The sequence below is a fragment of the Leptonychotes weddellii genome, chromosome 14 (assembly GCF_054177405.1).
Source record: "Leptonychotes weddellii isolate Sample4059 chromosome 14, ASM5417740v2, whole genome shotgun sequence".
Classification (NCBI taxonomy): Eukaryota; Metazoa; Chordata; class Mammalia; order Carnivora; family Phocidae; genus Leptonychotes; species Leptonychotes weddellii.
In genome coordinates, this window is record NC_138382.1 from 24,298,911 (window position 1) to 24,318,641 (window position 19,731).

Genomic DNA, 19,731 nt, shown 5'->3' on the forward strand with positions numbered 1-19,731 from the left:
CCCGCAAGCACCCCCGTGTCCTAAATGCCCCGAGTGCACTTTTAATTCCTGGGGTTTCTGGTGGACTCTGCTGAGAGCCTGGCAGACGCTTTTCATTTGCGTGCCTGCCCTGTTATTATTTCACATGAAAGCTGTCTATTTTGGCACACGTGGCTCCCGCGATTTCAGTTGAGCTCTCTGGGCTGAATGGGCGATGTTGTGCAAGGGAAGTACAGGTGGGGCTTTCTCTACTGGTGGCCCTGGGGGCGGAGGACAGATCCGCGCGCGGCCCTGGCTTGTGCTGAGCCCACGCGAGAGCAAACAAATGGCTTCTGAAGGAAGGAACCAGTGTGGATGGTTTCTTAATTTGGGAGCTTTCACAACTGTTCACGTTCAATTGATGGAGGAGAGGGTTTTGGGTTTGTTTTTGCTTTTTTTTTAAGAGCAAATTCTTCATTTAATAAAACTGTAAACAAGTCCTGGATCAATGAGCAATGTGGAAGGGGGACGCACGGGAGGTTTGCTCTCCGCCTCTTGTTTTCAGCCTCCCTTTCTCCCACTTCTATGCAATTCTAATCATGGTATTTGGGGCTTTAAAACAAGGTATGGAAAATGAGATTAGATAAATCTCCCCAGCTGGTGCCAGCCCTGGGGCCGTTTGCACACCTGGGTGGTTACCTCCACCCCGCCCCCTGCCCAATTTTGTTATGTCAGTGAGTGTATAAGCATCTACAGGGAGGAGATGAGACCTTTGAAAAGCTTTGCCTTACGGAGACTGGGCCTTTCTGAGTCTCTGGGAAACCTTGCCCATCCATGACACCTGTTAGTGTGTTCACTCCGTAGCCAGCCCCAGTCTGCAATGGAAAATTTTGGTCCCATTCTTCTCGGCTTTTCCTGTCCTTCTGCATGACTTCTCAATTTGTGTGTAAGCTGCTCGGATTTTTGGCTGAAGGGGCTTCTTTGATCACTCTCTTGACAGCATGGGCTTCACATTCTCACACCTGCTTTTCTTTTACAGTCCAGATTTCAGAGTAAATGCTTCCATTGCCTTGTCATTTCTTCGGTATAAAACTTTGGGGCTGGTTACTCATTACAGGTAATAGCCGTTGGATGACGGAGACAACTGCTTGGCACAAACGGCCACCTGAACCACTGCCAGAAACGTAAACTGCCACTTTATTTATTTCTGAAAGCATCTAAGCTGCAAGCCTATCGGTCATGATCTAGCATGCACATGATAATAACAGGCTCGCCAGGCTAAGAAAGCCGCCCCATGGGGCAGCCGTGAGGGCAGGCTCTAACAAGACTCCCGTGTGTTTTCTCCCCCATTATCCACAGCCCACACATCATCTTCCTCTCTCAGAGCGTCTTGACAGGAGCGAGCCATCTCTGTGGGACCCGGCTCTGCCATGAAATCGCTCACGCCTGGTTTGGCCTAGCCATCGGGGCCCGGGACTGGACGGAGGAGTGGCTGAGTGAAGGGTTCGCCACTCACTTGGAAGACGTGTTCTGGGCTGAAGCGCAGCAGGTAGGTTTACAGTGACCCTAAGCATTTCCCGACCCGGAGTCAGATTCTGTTCATCTGTTCATTCCACAGATCCGGAGAGGGCTTCTTGCACGCTAGGACTGTGCTGGATGCTGGGGAGAGGGGAGAGGCCCTGAGCCCCGGGGGGTTCTCCCTGTGGGGATAGGACAGAGGACAGCGAAGCAGACAAACGCATCCCTACCATGTCAGGTGGTGAGCACTATGAAGGCAGGGGAGGCCGGACAGAGAGTGGCGGGGAAGCTCAGTTTTAGAAGGCACCACGAGAAGGCCTCTCTGATGGTGGACATTTGAGCAAAGACTAGAAGAGAAGGTCACGCCGTGGCATGCTCAAGCACTCCCCTGTGGTTATTATGGTTGTGGTGACACTGACTTGTGTTTGGTTTGGGTTGGGTTTTTTTTTTTCTAATAAGATGAAAATTTACATCTGGAGGCATAATCTCAGATGTCTGCTGGCAAGTAACGAAGAATAAAGTGGCTGGTGTCGTAGGTTAGGGCGTGCTTAGGGCTGAGACAAGCTGGCAACCTCCCCTCAGCTCGGACCAAGCATGGCTGGGTCGGCGGGAGGGCTCAGTGGAGCCTGGACTCCTGGTGGTTTAAAAGGAAGTTCTAAATCTGGATTTTTATATGAAATTTAGTAATTTAAAAAAATCCTATGCCAACTAATATACCCAGAGGTATGGGCAGCACGCTCCCAGCTTACAACCTCTACTTTAAAGCACTGACTGCCGGCTCTAATGAGGATATGGCAGCTAAACTGCCTCCTGCTTATTTTTCACCCCCTAATATTTGGTCACTCTTTTCCCTGCCATCCCCACCCCTTACACACTGGACTAGTTAACATTTTCTGAAATCCTCAAGTTTGTGCATACCTATATGCTTTTGTTTGAGCTCCTTCTGCCTGTTGAAATCCTGTTTATTTTTCACTAACCAGCTCAAGGTCACCTTCTCTGGATAGCCCAGACTGATCATTCCACTCACAGTACTCACTCTTCTAGAAGCTTTGAACTCCCATGGTATTTGGTACTTACCTCTTTTTCCTCACTTCTTTCTTCTTCCTCCTATCCTCACAACTAGACTGTGGTCTCTTTCAAAGTGGAGCTGCAGCTTATTCACCCTCCCACGCCCTCTGCACCTTGGCCAGCAGCGTGCACATCTGTGTCCCCTGCCACACAGTGAAGAGAGGCCACGTGGCAGATTTGGGCAGGGTGGCGGGGTTTGGAGTCGGACCGGGCAGGGAATCCCAGCCCTGCTGTTGACCAGCTCTGTAAGTGTAGGTAGGTTGCATAGCCTCCCTGACCCTCAGTTTCCTCATTTGAAAATACATATAAGAATGTGCAAACTGGCACGGTGAATGGGATAATTATGAATGACACATGGAGCTCATGCAGGAAATGCCAGTTCTCTTTTTCTCTTCTTTTTCTCTTTGTATTTTCCTCCACCTGACTGATGCACAGTAGGCATTCAGCAAGGGTTAAATAGGCCAGTATAAATGGGCCTCTATCATCATCCCTTCTCTGGGGTGCTTCTGTCCTGAGACAGATTTGTGCTGTTCTTGGTAATTGTGAGTATATTTCAGGCATCTAACGATGATCTCCCTGTCCTTTATCTCCCGTATCCACAAAAAGCACTCCTCCGTCGCCTTGGCCCCTGCCCATATTTCCAGAATGTCAGTCCTGAGTCTCATTGCTTACGTCCTGCCTCTTACTGCCCTGAATATGTCCATCTCCACTAACAGAGGCATGAAGCCGGTCTGGCCTCATCCCACAGCTGACGTACCTTCAGTGTGTCCATTCTGTGCTAGACCTGTAGGGATAAAAGGATGAGTGAGACCCAGCCCTGCTCTGAAAGAGGTCATAGTTTAACTGTGAAGATAAGAAAAGCACACAGTAGAAGGAAGAAGAAAATAAGTTAGAAGAGAGAGGTAAATACCAAATATTGTGTGAGGTCAGAGGTGGGAGAGGTCAGGCCTGAGCAGATCCAGAAAGTCTTCCTGGAGAAGGTGACTTCTGACATGGGCCTCAAAGGTAAAGTAGGAGTTGAGATTTCTCTGTCCCTGCCTTTCCCTTAACCTAGCATAGGGGACAACCCACCGCACTATACTTCAGGGTCTAAAGACCCTAAAGGGGGCAGGATCTCTTCAATATGTGAAAGCCCTTTGGTCTGAAGCAAAGTGGCCATTCTGGATACCAGCACAAAGCTTGGAAACCTTTCCAGAGAGTGTCGATCCCTCTAGCCCCTTCCTTAAAGGGCGAGACTGAGCTGCTGTTGGTCCCTGATGGCAGACCTTCCGAGCAGGAGAGGGGCTCTTTGGGGCAGGAGAGTGTGGGCCAGCTCACATGGTCAGTGGCAGATGCCGCCAGGGAAGAGGGGGTGACGCACATCGGCCACTTGGCAGCCCAGACAGACTGTGCTCTGCATCACTGAACGTTAGCGAGCATGGCAAAGTGAGGGAGGGGGAAACCACTGAACAAGGAGACAGAGAGGGGCATTCCACTTGGAGCGGCGTTCCGCAGGGAATAGGGAATTCAGTTAGTTGCAAGATTGCATCATGTAACTTGTCATCAACCTGGATAAAGTCTAACCTCCTTCACAGGTGTCTTAGCTCAGGCTGCCATAACACAATACCACAGCCCGGGAGGCTTAAACAACACTTGTTTTCTCATAGTTCTGAAGGCTGGAAGTCCAAGATCAAGGTGCTGACAGGCTTGGAATCCGGTGACACCTTTCTTCCCTGGCTTGGTGGCGGCCACCTCCTCTCTGTGTTCTCCCGTGGCTTTTCCTCTGTGCACATGTAGAGAGAGAGCCCTGGTGTCTCTCCCTTTTCTTGTTAAGGACACCCGGCCTATTGGACCAGGGCCCACCCCTAATAACCTCATCAATCTTAATTGCCACCTTAAAGGTCCCATCTCCAAATACAGTCACATTGGGGGTTAGGGCTTCAACATGAATTTTCCACTCATGATTCGGTCCTTATCAAGAGGGCACACAGAACCTGTGGCTCATCTGGCCTTTGCTGGCTACTTGGCACCTCTGTCTCTGCCCAGGTGATAGCGTGCTCCCCGCCCGACTACATCCCTCACCGTTCTCTAAACACATCATCACGCTCTTTCCAGGCCCCTTGAACCTTACACATGCTTTCCCTCTTCCTGAAATTCCTCCTCCCTGGGCTGACTCCTGCTTTCTCTGGGGACCAGTGTGGGCCCCACCACCTCCTCAGGGACTCACCTGGATGGCCAGAAGGCATCTAGGTTCTTCCTTAACCTCTGATGGCTAGTGTTCTTATAGGCTGTGTCCATAGTGTACCCAGGGTCTGGCAGAGACTCAGTAAATACCTGTTGAATCCACTCTTAAGGATCTTTCATTTCCAGAAGTGCCTGTTGGTACTGACATTTCCCTTCCAGGCCGATGTTCTGCTGCCCTCCCTTACAGAGACTTGAGTCGTGGGGCCTTGTGAGCCCAGTGGCAGTAGCCCGTTCTCACCAGCAGGGCAGGGTGTGATGGCGTCCCCCTCCCCCAGAGTGAATCCAGGCAGTACACTCTTTCTGCTTCTATGCAAACAGAATCATCTGGGCTGCATTAGCAGGCTCCACTGTAAACAGCCCTTAACCAAACTGAGGGCTGGGAAAAGTAGGAGGTAAATGGAGGGGACCTTCCCCACCCGGTGCCGAAAGACAAAGCAGGAAAGGGCTGGATGGAATCCGAGTGGAAACAGCCCTCTAAGGAAGCCTGCTCTTTCTAGGCCCCAGGGTGTGTGAGGGGTGGGTTCCAGACAGCCAGGCCCAGCTCCATCACCAGCAGGAGAGTGAGCGGCTGGGTCTTCGTGTGAGGACCTACCAGACCCCTTTGGCCCTCTGGCTTTTCTGATGGGGTGCCAGGCACCGCGGGGAGGCCATCTGTACGGTCACCCTGAAACTGAGCAAGCTGCCCTGTCGGGCGGCTGTGACCCCGCGTGAGGACAACAGTGACTGTGTTTTGTGCACATGTGTTTGTGTGTCTGTGGCCCAAGCAGCTGGCCCCCCACGAGGCCCAGGAGCAGCAGGAGCTGAAGGCTTGTCTGCGCTGGTGTCGCCTCCAGGACGAGGTGCGGAACTCCCCCGAGGAGATGCAGGTGTTGAGGTAAAGCACCCTGAGATCTCTTTCCCCCTCATCCTCTGCTTCCCCCTCCTTTCCTTCAAGACGCATCCTGGCCATCTATTAAATCTGCTGTGTTTCCTTTTTAAATCAAACTGGGTTAGGTCACTCATCCTCCCAGGAATGTGATTGTTATGTTTGAAGTCTCTCAGGGCTTGGGCTTAGATTTGCCTTCTGACGCTTTCCTGGTGTCTCTGTTCAGGAAAAAACGAACACAAGGCCATTTCCAGGACCAGATTCTTTGTTTGAAGTTCTAATAGTCACTTTGTGTGGTGGCTGAGGACTTGGACAAGGTGGGGGTTTGGTAGCTTGACAGACAGTAACCCTTTAAAGCCAAAATTAAAAAAACAATAACAACAAACTTTCAGGAAAATATTGCTTCCTAAGTGTTTAGCAGGAACAGATGTCAGTGTCAGTGGGGCCTTTTGTTTGGGGTTCTCCCAGCAGGAGGCCACGCCTGTGCCTGGGGGAGATTCTACTCCGAGCTCCCACAGGGTGGTGTCCACGTGTGTCTTGCAGCGCTTACTTGTAGGATTACTTCTTGCCATTTTTCCGTTTTTGCCCCTCTCTGCTTTGCTCGTTTTCTTCATTTCTCTAAATAGTTGTTTATCGGCAAGCCCAAGCCTAGGCCCCAGGAATACTGCGATTGCTATGACCACAGAAGCTTTCATCCTGCCTCCTCTTCACTACAGCCGTCAGACAGGTGGGAAGACAGCCATCCAGCGGTGGCCCCCCAGTTTGATGACAAGGCCAGTTGACCTTTGGGCAGAAGCCAGTCTGAACCTGTTAGGTTGTTTGTTTTTAAATGCCCCCCCGCCCCCCCAGGGAGGCTGGCTGGTGCTTTTGTGCAGCATGGCCGCCTGGGGTGTGGCCACTCTTCCCACGAAGAAGTCCCTCGTTCTCGCATACGAAACCTCTACGTCCGCTAACTCATGGGTTGTGTAGGAAATCCAGAGCAAGGAGCCCCGCATTCCCCACCCAGCACCGCTCTCTGCACCCCTCTGCCCTCAGCCAGTGGGATGGCTATACGACGGAGGTGGACAACGTCCCTGCTCTCACGGAGCTTCCACATAGCGGGACCCTGTTGCCTTCACAGGGTTCCAGATGGTGAGAAGTGGCGCGAACGGAAGGTGTCTCTGAGGACTACAAAGGCCCTGAAGCAGGAAAGGGCTTGGCAGGCTGGTACTTGAACAGAAAGGAGGGCGGTGTGGCCAGATGGGCAGAGGGAGGCAGGCAGGAGTCTGGCCAGCGAGCCTTAGGCCGAAGTGCAATGGAAGGCGCCCCAAGGCTTGTAGCAGGGAAGGATCCTGATCTGTCTTGTGTTTTCAGGGCTGCTCGGGCTGCTGGGGGATGGACTGCAGGCCGCTGAGGGATGGGAAGGGGAGGGTTAGAACCTTGCAGTCGTCCATATGCAAGAGGTCCTGGTGGCGGCTGTGGCAGACCCATCTGAGACATGTCCAGGTGGTGGGGCTGGCGGGTCTTTGGTCATCGAGTATGGAGAAGAGGGAGATGAGAGTGTCCAGAATAATTCCAGGCTTTTGACTTGAGCCACTAGGTAGATGGTGAGGCCATTTGGTGAGACAGCAAGACATCGGAAGGAAAAGTAAAAATCCCAGTCTTGTATATGTTAAGTTTGGGATGTCAAACAGATACTTGATATCGAGAACTTAGTGGGGTCTACAAGTCAGCAGCTCACTGGAAAGATTGGAACATTCAGTCTATAAATACTGACGAGTCTGAGCACACTGAAATCACCAGGGAGAGAGGAAAGTGAGGGAAGAGGTCGGAGGAAGGTGGGGGGCCAGCGGAGGAGCTTGGGAAGTCGGTATGGCGAGGGCGTGGGGCGTCATAATGAACATTAGTTAATGAAATGTGCTCCCAGTTCATAAGCAGGCCAGCCTCACACGGGGAAGTCAGTACGCATGTGAGGAGAGCCTTCTCTCTGGACTCGGTGGAGCTGTGATCAACCAGCCTCTGATGGCCAAGAGCTTTTCCTGTGTGTGTAGAGCTGGGAGAAGAAATACACTATTTTTAGACCCTTGTGCTGGAAAGCTTATTATGGCATTTGTTTTTCTTTTTCTTAATATTCAGAAATTGTGTTTGCCTAAATTTAGGCTAACCATGAAATGACTGCATTCGAAAGATTTATTGCACATCAGTATGGAATCTATTGTTATCAGATGCGCTTACAATGAAGAGGAAATGTTTCTGAACCTGCCCCAAATTATATAGTCAAGGTTTAGTTTACTCCCATCCTTTAGAATTCTCCCTTAAATGGGCACAGAGAGCCTAGAAATTACTGAAAGTGAAAGAAAAAAAACATCAGTTATAAAAATTTGTTCTCAGATTTTATTTTGGTTTAATATGCAAATAAGACCTTGGGAAAGAAGTCGCTTAAAACAAGACAGTAATCAAAGATGCTCTTTTTTTCCCCCTCCCTTTCAAGATAGCCCATGGCCTTGAAATGATGGACCAAGAACAATTTAGAAGTCTTGGTTTGTGTCTTGATATGTTCCGCGTTCCTCGGTGGTGCAGATGAAATGGAAGCTTCTCTCACTCATCTTTGCAGCTGCTTTCAACATGGTTGACCACTCCCTCCTTCTAAAAACACTTTCTTCTCTTGGCTTCTGTGTCACACTCTCCTGGATTTCCTTGTGCTCTGCTGCCAGTCCCCACCCCTCCTGCTGGCTATTCAGCATCTTCACTTAGAGGACTCACGGCTCAGAAAGAGGTATTAAGGGGTCCAGCAGCATACAGCTGATACAGAGCAGAACAGAGATTAGAATCCAGGGATGGAAACGACCTTCTTTTCCCTATACGCTTTCTCTCTGCCTTCAAGGAACTCCATATAGCATTTAGTTGCATTAAAACCAAACCAAACCAAACTAAACCAAACCCAAAAACCACTGCAGGTATCTTGAACAGTGGAAGGATATGAAGGTCAGGGTTAAAAAAAAAAGTATCCTTGGACCAAGTATCTTTGTCTTCTTACACATGAGTGAATGTGTCTGATTATTTCGGTGGCTATCAGGAAAAAAATTCAACATTGTGTTGATTATAGATATTGGAGTATTAACAAAGTGAGAAGAGAAAAACTAAAATTGCGTTTGGTTCTGGCTTGCTAATTTTAGTCATTTACAAGAACCATTTTCCAGTCGTGTCTTCCATACATCCAGTGTTGAACATGGCTCTCATCAGATGTGTCCTGGATTGACTTGGTTGTGAGATTCATTTGGTTACAACGGTTCCTGTGTTTTCCTTCTCAGCCTTCCTTGGCTGGGAAGCCTGTAATTTGGCTGCAGACTCTTGAGGCATGGCAATTTGCTCAAAAGGTTAGGGGTCACATTACTGACTCCACGCCTTTTCTCATTTGTTAATTATTAAAGATGCTTTTCCCATAGACCAGACCCCAGTGGCTCTCCTCAGACTCTCCCTCACCTGTCCACCGACTCTGGGCACAACTGTGCACCAGACGAAGCTGATCTTACTGCTGTCCTACTCTGCCTGGCCGCCACCACTCCGCTCTCCTGTTGTTTCCACCCCCACCCCACCCTTGACCTTGCAGCAGTCGTGACTCTTGCCAAGGAAGATGCGAAGGGCCTTCTGCAAGGCTCCGTGCCTCTGGTCCCTGGGGCACTGCTGGGTTCCTGCGTTCTCTCTCTAAAGTGCTTTACTCAGTGTTAGTTAGCTTTCCTCTGACAGGCCTACAGGATGGAAGAGCTACGGTGGTGGGGTCAGAAGAAATCTCTGTTGGTTTTTATTGTTTGTGATTTATTATCACTTCTCCTCTTTTCTGGATTCATTGTTAAAGTCAAGCTTGTGCTGAGAAAAACGTGAAAATATATCATGTTGAGGAGGCGCTGACAGGCGCAGAATCTGATGTGGCTCTTTCTCCTAGCTGCTGTCTCCACAAACGGTAGAATTCCGGAGAAACGAGGATATCTTCTCCTACCTTCCTCATAAATGCCTCATTCCCTGGTCACAAAGACAGCCCATACTAATAGGGAGAAGCCCCAAGTATGCAACCCTCCATAGCCACAAGGAGATGTGCATGCCACAGGCTCTGTGAGTCTGCACGATGCCTAACACTGTGTGTTCCACTTAAAACAATAAGCCTTTTAGGGGTGGCTCAGATGGCTTGTTTAAAGCTCTACTGAGGGGCACCTGAGTGGCTCAGTAGGTTAAGCGTTGAAGGCAGACACTTAACCTTCAGCTCAGGTCATGATCTCAGGGCCCGGGGATCGAGCCCCATGTCAGGCTCCCTGCTCGGTGGGGAACCTGCTTCTCTCTCTCTCCCTGCTCCCCCCACCCCCCTGCTCTCTCAAATAAATAAATAAAATCTTAAAAAAGTTAAACAAGACTTTTGAAATTAGTCTACATGTGCACCTCTAGTATGCATGAAGTTTTCACCTCTGAAGTTTTTCTCAAAATTTTTATTTCTGATCCTTGAAGAACACAGCGGTCTTTTCCCACCCACATGTGGGAACTCATCCACTCGCAGCCACCCAAACCTGCCTCATGGAAAAGTGCCCCTCCTTTGAGAGTCCTTTGTCTCTGCCATACACCCACCTCCACCCAGAGGCTCAGCCTCCGCTACTCCTCCATGCTGGGGCCTGAGACTCCCAGCGTGCCTGCTTCGGGCTCCAGTGGCCCCACAGGCTGGGAACAAATCCTTTCCCTCTCCCCTGGGCAGCTCCCTTCCCCGTGGCCTTCAGTATCTAGTCCAGACCTTCCCCCCTTCCCCGCTCTCCCTTCCTTCTCTTGCCTCCTGTCCCCCAGGGAAAACCGACGCCATCAGCCATGTTCTTCCTTCAGTTCTATCAACGCATCAACATCCACATCTCTCTGATCTCTCAGAGGCCTGAGAGCCAACCTGTCAGTCTCAGTACAACTAAAGACACATTTCTAGTTCCAGAGGGGGCAGCGAAAATGTGTGTGCATTGACGTAAATCTAGAACTTACGTATATCCAAGTGAGGTTTTCTGCCCATGAGGAAGAAGGGAAGGGAGGATCCATTTATGAAGGGAGAATGAAGTTCCCATCACTTGGGACTGTGGGCCAACGTCATGAATCTAGGGAAACTATTTTTTTCCTGAGGTCATTTTGCCCTTCTGATCACCAGATTCTGTAAACATATTCTAGTCTTTATATATATATATATATATATATATATATTTTTTTTTTTAAAGATTTTATTTATTTGAGAGAGACACAGCGAGAGAGGGAACACAAGCAGGGGGAGTGGGAGAGGGAGAAGCAGGCCTCCCATGGAGCAGGGAGCCCGATGCGGGGCTTGATCCCAGGACCCTGGGATCATGACCCGAGCCGAAGGCAGACGCCTAACGACTGAGCCACCCAGGCGCCCCCAGTCTTTATATTATTGGAACTCCTCTGCTTTGTTTGGTACTATTGACAAGTCTTCGTTCTGGGAATCTCTGTCACCTGGCTTTCCTGGCAGCCCCTTTGCCTCTCTTTTTTCTGGCTCTCCGGTGCCCCTCTGCTGTCCCTCCTCCATCTTCTTCAGGCTCTTCTCTTCGCCTGCCTCTTCAGAGCTGGTGTTCCCTTGGGGGCTCCGCTCTTTGCCGCACATCCTCCTGGAGTGGTCTCATCTACACCCCCTGTCATGGGTAGGATTCCCCCAAAGCAGACCCTGAGACAAGATTCATGTGTAAGAGATTTATTAGGAAGTATGCCCAGGACAGGAAGTAGAAGCAAAGAGAGGGGGAGGAGGCCAAGCCAGGGTGCTATGATATCAAGTCAAGTCCCATAGGATGGCCCTGGAAGGTGGTGTGGGTCAGTCTCAGAGTTGTCCCTGCAGGGGTATGGCCCAGACTGTGGACACACCCCTGCATGTGTCCCCATTGCTTCGATAGATGGATGTTCCCAGGTACTTCCGACTCTTGTGTTTGCAGGCAAAACAGGCTTGGGCCACCCAAGAGCCACATCTGACCAAGAGTCATGGAGAGCATGCCAGGAGTTGATGTGCACACGGATGATAAAAGGGCCCCATGGATTGTGAGTGGCGTGGGCACCGCTGGCCATACCTCCCCTCTTTGCTGGAGGCTCCCACATCTACAGGCTGGCTCCACTCTCCCTCAAAGATCAGAGGCAACTGCTTAGCGACCCATTTGACATCCTGTCTTCCTGGTGGCCCTACAGGCCTCTCACTGGTAACCCCACTCCCTGGGCCCCATCTGCTCGTCTCCTATGGCAGTGAGCTCATCCGTGGTGGCTCACGTTCCCACGCTTGTCCCAGGCCAAAAGTGGGGGCCTTCCAATTCCTCCTCCTCTCCACTCCTTGCCCTGGGAGGGTTTCAGCCGGCACTATGAACTTTCCTCGTAAGTATTCTCAGCTGGGTCCTTCTCCATTCATGGTACTGCTGTCTCCCTGGATGTGAGTCCCATTAATAACTCGCTGGTACCAATCCAACAGCCTCCGACTTGATCTTTCTGTCTCATCAAATCCACCTTCCTCGTCGCCGCTGGGGAGCTCTCCTTGAAACACCTTCTGATTCTGCCACCTCCTTGCTTAAAACTCTCCCAAAGCTTCCCTTCGCCTCCGGGAAAAAGCTCAGGGTCCTTAACATAGGCACAGTGCCGCACACCAGCTGTCCTGCCTGTTGGGACAGTCTCTTCTCTTCCCATCCTTTGCTTCGGCATCTAGCTGCCTCACTCGGTTCATACCCAACCCTACGGCATCAGTTTGCCGGGGCTGCCATAACAGACTACCACAGACCAGTATGTGCAAATGGACTTCCCCCGCCCCTGGAGGCTGAAAGTCCAAGATCGAGGTGTCAACAGGTTTGGCTTCTTCTGCAGCGTCTCTCCTTGGCTTGCAGGTAGCCCCTTCTCGCTGAGTCCTCGCACAGTCCCTCCTCTGCTTGTCTGCACTCCTGGTGTCTCTTTGTATGTCCGAATTGCCTCGTCTGGTAAAGGGAACCGACCAAATGCCTCATTTTAACTGACCTAGCTATTTAAAGGCCCTGTCTCTAAATGGAGTCACCTTCTGAGGTACTGAGGGTTAGGGCTTCAACATAAAAATTTTGGAGAAATAGAATGCAGCCCATGACATCTACTGTCTACCTGTTCTTTCTTACCTCCTTGCCTTGTCTTCATGTTGTCTCTATTAGAATAGCCTCCCCTTGTCACACGACTCCAGATCGTCACGATTCAGCACAGATATCACTGTGTTCCAGAAGTCTCAGGCTCTCCCCTGACAAGATAAGTGCATGACCCTCCTCTTTACCCCCAAATGCTCTGGTTGTATCTCTATCCCTGATCTTACTATGTTATTTGATAATTATATTTAGAATGAGCCACGTTATATTGCCAATATTTGACCATTTTTAACCTATAGAAACAGCAGTTTCACATGGTCTAACCTAATGCATCTTTCTTCTGGGTCATAAGCCTTTTGAACCTAGGGACTGTGTCTTTTTTTTTTTTACCTCTGTATACCAAAGGGTTGGGCACTGAATGGGTACTTGATAAATGTTGAAGAAACGAATGTCATAGAGGACACAGTCTGTGTTCCTGAGGTTCTTTCTATCTTATTTACATAGAGTTGAAATACTGGTCTCAACACAGTAGATAGAAAAACCCTAGGCTGCATCCTCAGAGTTCTAAGGCCTGAGAGGTTACTATTGGTAGGCTTGGCTAGAAAGGGCCGCTGGCAAGGTGTGAGGTTTGAGCTGGGATGGTTAAGAAGGGCTAGCATCGAGACTGGGAAAGGCTGGAAGGAAGGGAATTCAAGGAGCAAAGCCTGGCAGGCATAAACAGTAGATTAATTGTGGAAATGGGCATTAGGTGAGAATGAGCTTCCTGGGGAGGATAGCCATCAGGACCTGTGAGAACGAAGGGGGCCAGGGAAGGACAGGCTAAGTAATGGAGTTCCTTAGAGGTCAGTTTCAAGAGTTTGCATGTGACCATCCAGGCACTGGGGAGCTATTTTCTGTTCCAGGAATGACATAATGAAAATGGGAGTTCTGGGAAGATTACCCAGCCTGTGAGATCACACTTGATCAGAGAGACAGAGTCTATCTAGAAGCCAGATGGAATTGGGTGGCCATTTCAGGAACCCACACCTGGGTTTAGAAGAGTTTGAGATGCTCTTTCTGATTGGCCTGAGGCTCTAAGTTGCTCATTTGGCGCTATTCAAAACTGGTTGAAGTGTCAATACAGCTTCAAAGAAGGCTTCTAATAATATGATGTAAAGCTTTCTCTGATCGCAGATAAGGATTGACCCAGTAAAGGAAGTGGTTGAATATGTGGGCTTTGTGAAGTCTGTTATGACTTTAACAGAGTGAAGGGCAACAGTCCCAGTTCCTGCTTGGCCAAAGCCTGGTCTGTCCTGCCTCATTTTAGAGAAAAACCGTCTGAGAATGTAGGCCTGGGCTCTCTCCAGAGCTTGTTGGTCTTCAGGTCTCAAGCCAGGAGAGTAGTCTAGGGTTTAGAGAGTAAGCTTGGAAGCCAGAGTGGCTGGATTTGAGTCCCATCCTGACTCCTCAACTTGCTGTGTGACCTTTAGAGAGTTACACAAGCACAATGAGCTTTGGTCTGCTCATTATAACATGGGAATATAAACACAGTAGTTTCTACTTTATAGGTGAGTGGGGGGGGGTACTGTGATGAATACATATAAATCAGAATACATGTATTGGGTTGAATCACAGAGAATTGACATTTTGGTGGATCTAAAAATGGCTCAGTATTGTCAATTTCCAATGGTTCATCCTATAGTAAATACTCAACACGTGTTAGGGGCCGTCATCTAGACCCTCTGACACCCGGTCAATGTTTGCCCAACAGGTGACAGAGGGCACAAGGACGCAGCCCCTGCAGCTAGCCCCACTCTCTCTTCTGGTTTATTCTGGTTTCTATCTCTTCTTTCACTGCTGCCACCCTCCCCTGGTGACCACACAGGCAACCTGCTCCCATCTCTTTACCCACCAGAGCCTGGAAACACCTACCTTTCCTCTTGACAAACTTGCAATTGGCTAGAATGCTCAAAAAGTTAATTGTATTAAGAAGTTAAGAGGATGTTTAAAAAGGGAGGGGGTGGGGGAAACAAGAATGCCTGGTTACAAATGAAAAGATGGGATTAAAAGCAAAAACAAACCAAAAAAAAGTTTGAACATTAAACAAAGATGCTCAAACTAATAGCTTGAGGTAAGAATTAACTTGGCACTGCATCTGAGACAAATGGAATCTTCATACCTTCCTGGAACCTACTTGTGGTCTAATCTCTACATTAGGGCCGGGCTGGTGTCCCCTCTGGCTCCACTCGGTACAATTTCCCCAGCATTCCGTGCAGAATCTGACCACAGCCCTAAGAAGAAAGCAATTCTTGCCTCTATGGCTTTGAGAGTTCTTACCTGGGTTCCAACCACTGACACTGGCCTGTGGAGTTCCTGAGGTCTCTCCGTGCGTATCCAGCGATTCTTACACTCCATTCTCCATCTCTCAGGCCTGGGGACCACTTCACCCCCATTTTTTTCTGTCTAATTCTCTTTTTTGGAACCACACTCACTAGCAAGCTAGCTGTGTGGACAGCGTCTACCCTTCCGTGACAGGACGGGGCTGTACCTGTGCCAACATTTTCTGAAAAACTTGAAGGCTCTCAGCTAGCCAGAAACAGACTGCTTTCCTGTTCTGAAGGCCAGCTCTGTCCCCCCGAACTGCCCACTCAGTTCCTGTTTCCTGTTGGAGGGAATCCCTCAGTTCTCACTTCTTCTACCCAACAAAGATGACAGACATATCCTGAATATTTGAACTCAAATAACACTCCCTGTTCATTTTTCTAGACCATTCCCTGGTTACTCATCACTCAGGTATTTCTAAGGGAGGGATGGAATTCTCCTTGATAGGCCCCTAATTACATATTTACTGTACGCGGTGTTTCATTTTTGCAATTACATTTGGTAGGGTTTTTTAAATCTAGAAAAACATAAAGAAAAAATAAAACAGTTCATAATCACTGCCTAGTTAAAAGTACATAACAGGAAAACCCAAACAGTTTAGAAAGGTGCACAATTTCATCCCCACCATTGTAGTCTTCACCCTAAGATAATCACGGCTAGCGTTTCCTTGTGAATTCTTCTGAAAATAAATTTTGTAAGTATATATGCATACTTCTGTCTTGCCCTGTGTGGCACTGATTCATTATAACCCTATTTGCCTGTGAAATATTTTCCTTAAAAAATAATTCATATACATAAACCGATCTGTAATAATTCACTCTTATTTTGCCCATCCTCTGAGGACGTTTCATTCACTCAGCCAGTCCTAGCATGATATACATTACATTCTTGGCTAATGAGTGTTAGTTTCCCATTCAGAAAAACTCTCGTCCTCCCTGTACCCTTCCCCCTGACACTGCCATTTCGTTTGTGTTTTGGCCAATAGTTTTGACCCAGAATGGCTGACAAAAAAACAATGCAGGTATTTGCATGCACCTGCTGCAAAGACACAAAAGAAGAATCTTCTACTACACGCTAAAATGCAGTTTTATAGGTACACCTGGGTGGCTCAGTCGATTAAGTGTCTGCCTTCGGCTCAGGTCATGATCCCAGGGTCCTGGGATCAAGTCCCGCATCAGGCTCCTTGCTCAGCAGGGAGCCTGCTTCTCCCTCTGCCGCTCCCCCTGCTTGTGCTTGCTCTCTCTGACAAATAAATAAAATCTTTTTAAAAATGCAGTTTTATAGGGGCTTCTTCCTCTTTCATGTCAATGGTTGAGGAGAGAAAAAGCTAAAAAGAGGGATTATGTTTCTGCTCAAGATTGCACTGGAGGTTCTAGCCAAGGTAGTTAGGCAAGAAAGTGAAATAGAAGGCATCCAGGTTGGAAAGGAAGAAGTAAAACTCTCTCTTTTTGCAGATAACATTATGTTATCTTAGGAAATCCTAAGAATCCTCCTTGCAAAAAACTGTTAGAACTAATCAACAAGTTCAGCAAGGTTACAGGGTACAAGATCAATATACAAAAGTCCATTGTGTTTCTATACCTAGCTATAAATAATCTGAAAATGAAATTAAGAAAACAAATTCATTTACAGTAACATAAAGAATAATTAAATACTTAGGAATAAATTTAACACAGAAGTGCAACACATATACTGGACACTACAAAACATTGTTGAAAGAAATTAAAGAAGAACCAAATAAATGGAAAAAGTCTTGTGTTCATGAATTGGAAGACTTCAGATTGTTAAAATGGCAATACTCCATATACTGATCTATGGAACCAGTGTCAAAATTTCAGCTGCCTATTTTTTTTTGCAGACATGGACAAGCTGATCCTAAAGTTCATATGAAAATTCAAGGGACCCAGAATGAATAGCCAAAACGATGTTGAAGAATAACAGAGGTTGAGGACTCACACTTTTCAATTCCAATACTTACCACAGAGCTACAGTAATCAACATAGTGTGATACAGACATATAGACCAATGGAATAAAATTGGGAGTCTAGAAACAAACTCTTCTTTCTTTTATGGTCGGTTGGTTTTTGACGAGGGTGCCAAGATGAGAGAAAGAATAGTCTTTTCAACAGATGGCCATGGGACAACTGGATATCCACATGCAGAAGAATGAAGTTAGACCTTCTGCTTCATACCACAAACAAAAATTAACTGAACATGGATCAAAGACTTAAATGTAAGAGCAGAAACTATAAAACTATTAGAAAAAAAATCATGGGTATAAGTCTTCATGGCCTTTGGATTAGGCACCAGTTTCTTAAAGTACAAGTGACCGAAGGGGGAAAACAATCAATAAATTGGACTTCATCAAAATTAAAATCTTTTGTGTTTCAAAGGGCTCCATCAAGAAAGTTAAAAGACAACCCACAGAATGAGAGAAAATATTTGCAAATCATATATCTGAGGGGACTTGTATCCAGGATATATAAAGAACTCTTACAGTTCAACAATAAAAAGACAAATAACTCAATTGAAAAATGGGCAAAGGGAAAAAAAATGGGCAAAGGATCTAAATAGACATTTATCCAAAGAAGATACACAAATGGCCAATAAGCACATAAAAAGATACGTGACACTACTTACCATCAGGGAAATGCAAATCCAAACTTCAGTGAGGTATCACTTCATTCCTACTAGGACAGTGTCCTGAAAAGTAAGAACAAGGGCTAGGAAGGTTTTGGAGAAATTAGAACCCTCCTACACTGTTGGTGGGAGTGAACTGGTGCAGCTCCTTTGGAAAGCAGTCTGACAGATCCTCAGAAGGTTACATGTATGGTTATCATTCAGCCCTGCAACTCTACTCCTAGGTATTTACCCAAGAGAAATGAAAACATAAGTTCACCCAAAAACACATCCACAAATGTTCATAGAAGCATTATTCTTAACAGCCAATGGTGGGAACAACCCTAATGTCCATCAGCAGATGAATGGATCAATAAAACGTGTTCTATTCATACAATGGAGTATCATTCAGCCATAAAAGGGAATGAAGTACTGTTACGTGCTACAAAAATGGAGGCACCTTGAAAACATTAGGCTAAGTGAAAGAAGCCAGTCACCAAAGGCCACATGCTGTATGATTCCATTTATCTGAAATATTCAGAATAGGCAAAACCGTAGAGACAAGAAGCAGATGAATGGTTGTCAGGGACTGGGGTGAAGGGAGAATGGAAAGTGCCTGCCAGTAGGTGTGGCATCTTCTTTCTGGGGTGATGAAAATGTTCTGCAGTTAGGTACTGGTGATGGTTACACAACCTTACGAATATACTGAAACCAGTGAATTGTACTTTTTTTTTTAATGGTGAATTTTATGATATGTGAATTATATCTCAATTTTTTTAAAGAAAGAAGGCTTGATGGAAATCATTGGGTATTTTGTAATATCTTATAACATTGTCTCAGCCTTAGCAGGGTTGAGTAGCAATGTCTGAAGGAGAGATGGCAGATGAAATTATGGCAGGAGGCAGCTGGTGTCCTCAGGGCACCAGAGGGGACCCAAGGAGCCATTTCTAGCGTTGGATGCCTAGTGTCTGATCTATGTGTCCATAGTGTCTGTGGTATCACCACCCCACCTAGGAAGCATCCCTCAAGCACAAGTACATATGCATGAGTGTGTGTGTATGTGTGAATTTGTTTCCACTACATGCTCTACCTTCCATTTTTTTCTTAATATAATCCTAATTGTTGTTCTGTTCGCAACACATGTAGGTTTTTTTGAATGTTCCGCAACTAACTGTGTAACTACCTGTTAACCATTGGACATTTTGGCGATTTCTAGGTTTTTGCTTTTACAAACAATGCTGTGGTGAATGGTCTTACTGTTAATGCACAGCCTGTTAAATATAAGAGCTAAGTCGTACACAGTTGCCTGCGAGACTGGGAAGAGAGCTGTTCTGCCAACTACTTACCCTGTTTTATATCCTGGTATGTACTGGGCTGCAAACCCAGGCAAGGCTCCACCCCCTGTGGCTCCCAGTCCCCAGCGCTGTGCTATCCTCCGCCCAGCAGGGAAAAGTCCTTCCTCAGCTCCCACAGACCATCTGCTCCGCTTTGAGTCATGAGACGAACCCTTCCACTATCTCGGCACACAGCACCACGCGTGCTGTTGGTGTTCAAAAAGTGCTTCTAGCCTCCCCTTACAAAATGAAGCTGGTGCTTGTCTCATTTGCCTCTTTCCAGGATAGAGTCGTGGGTTTTGTTCGATGAAGTACAAGAAAGGTTTTCCCTTGCTACCTTTTCTCCTTTTGCCTCCCATAATTTCCAGGTTCTCTGTATTCCTGTGTTCTGAATGTGTGTGGCCAACTGACAGCTCACGTTTCATTATGATCACCCTAGCCCTGCATAGGATGCGGGGCTCCTTTTAACCTGGCTTATGAGGATTCCAGCTCAGGTTTAGCCCGTATGCACCTCTCTCTCCTTCGCCCTCTCCCCCAGACTACAACACTGGAAACAGGATAATGAAAGCCTCTTACTGCTTGAATCCTATATTCTTAGGTTAAATCTATCCCCAGATACATGCGGTTGGGTAAAGTTCAGTTAAGTTTCCTCTAATTCATTTAGGTATTTGTTGGTTGGTTGGTTTTTTTTTTTTTTTTTTTT

At 47.5% G+C, this 19,731-nt stretch overlaps 1 protein-coding gene and 1 long non-coding RNA gene across 15 annotated transcripts in view; one reads left to right on the forward strand and one right to left on the reverse strand.

The window, feature by feature from the left end:
- Positions 1-19,731, forward strand: part of AOPEP (aminopeptidase O (putative)) — a 335,871-nt gene that overhangs the window by 186,222 nt on the left and 129,918 nt on the right. For 12 of the 14 annotated variants that reach the window (XR_014139966.1, XR_014139965.1, XR_014139968.1 and 9 more), the window contains 2 exons: positions 1,318-1,507; positions 5,535-5,641. The exons of 1 other annotated variant lie outside the window; for it this stretch is intronic. Coding sequence is in view for 7 of the 13 variants with exons in the window: in XM_081802940.1 (XP_081659066.1) it covers positions 1,318-1,507; positions 5,535-5,641 (297 nt within the window). In the remaining 6 variants the exon portion in view is untranslated. Of the gene's footprint in view, positions 1-1,317; positions 1,508-5,534; positions 5,642-16,933; positions 17,904-19,731 lie in introns of those variants that run through there. One more of the 14 variants, XM_081802941.1, reaches the window with a different exon arrangement.
- Positions 10,831-15,402, reverse strand: LOC115944480 (uncharacterized). The gene is made up of 2 exons (XR_004079028.2): positions 15,031-15,402; positions 10,831-12,582 (listed from the first exon to the last, which is right to left on the reverse strand). It is a non-coding gene; the product is annotated as an uncharacterized LOC115944480 (long non-coding RNA).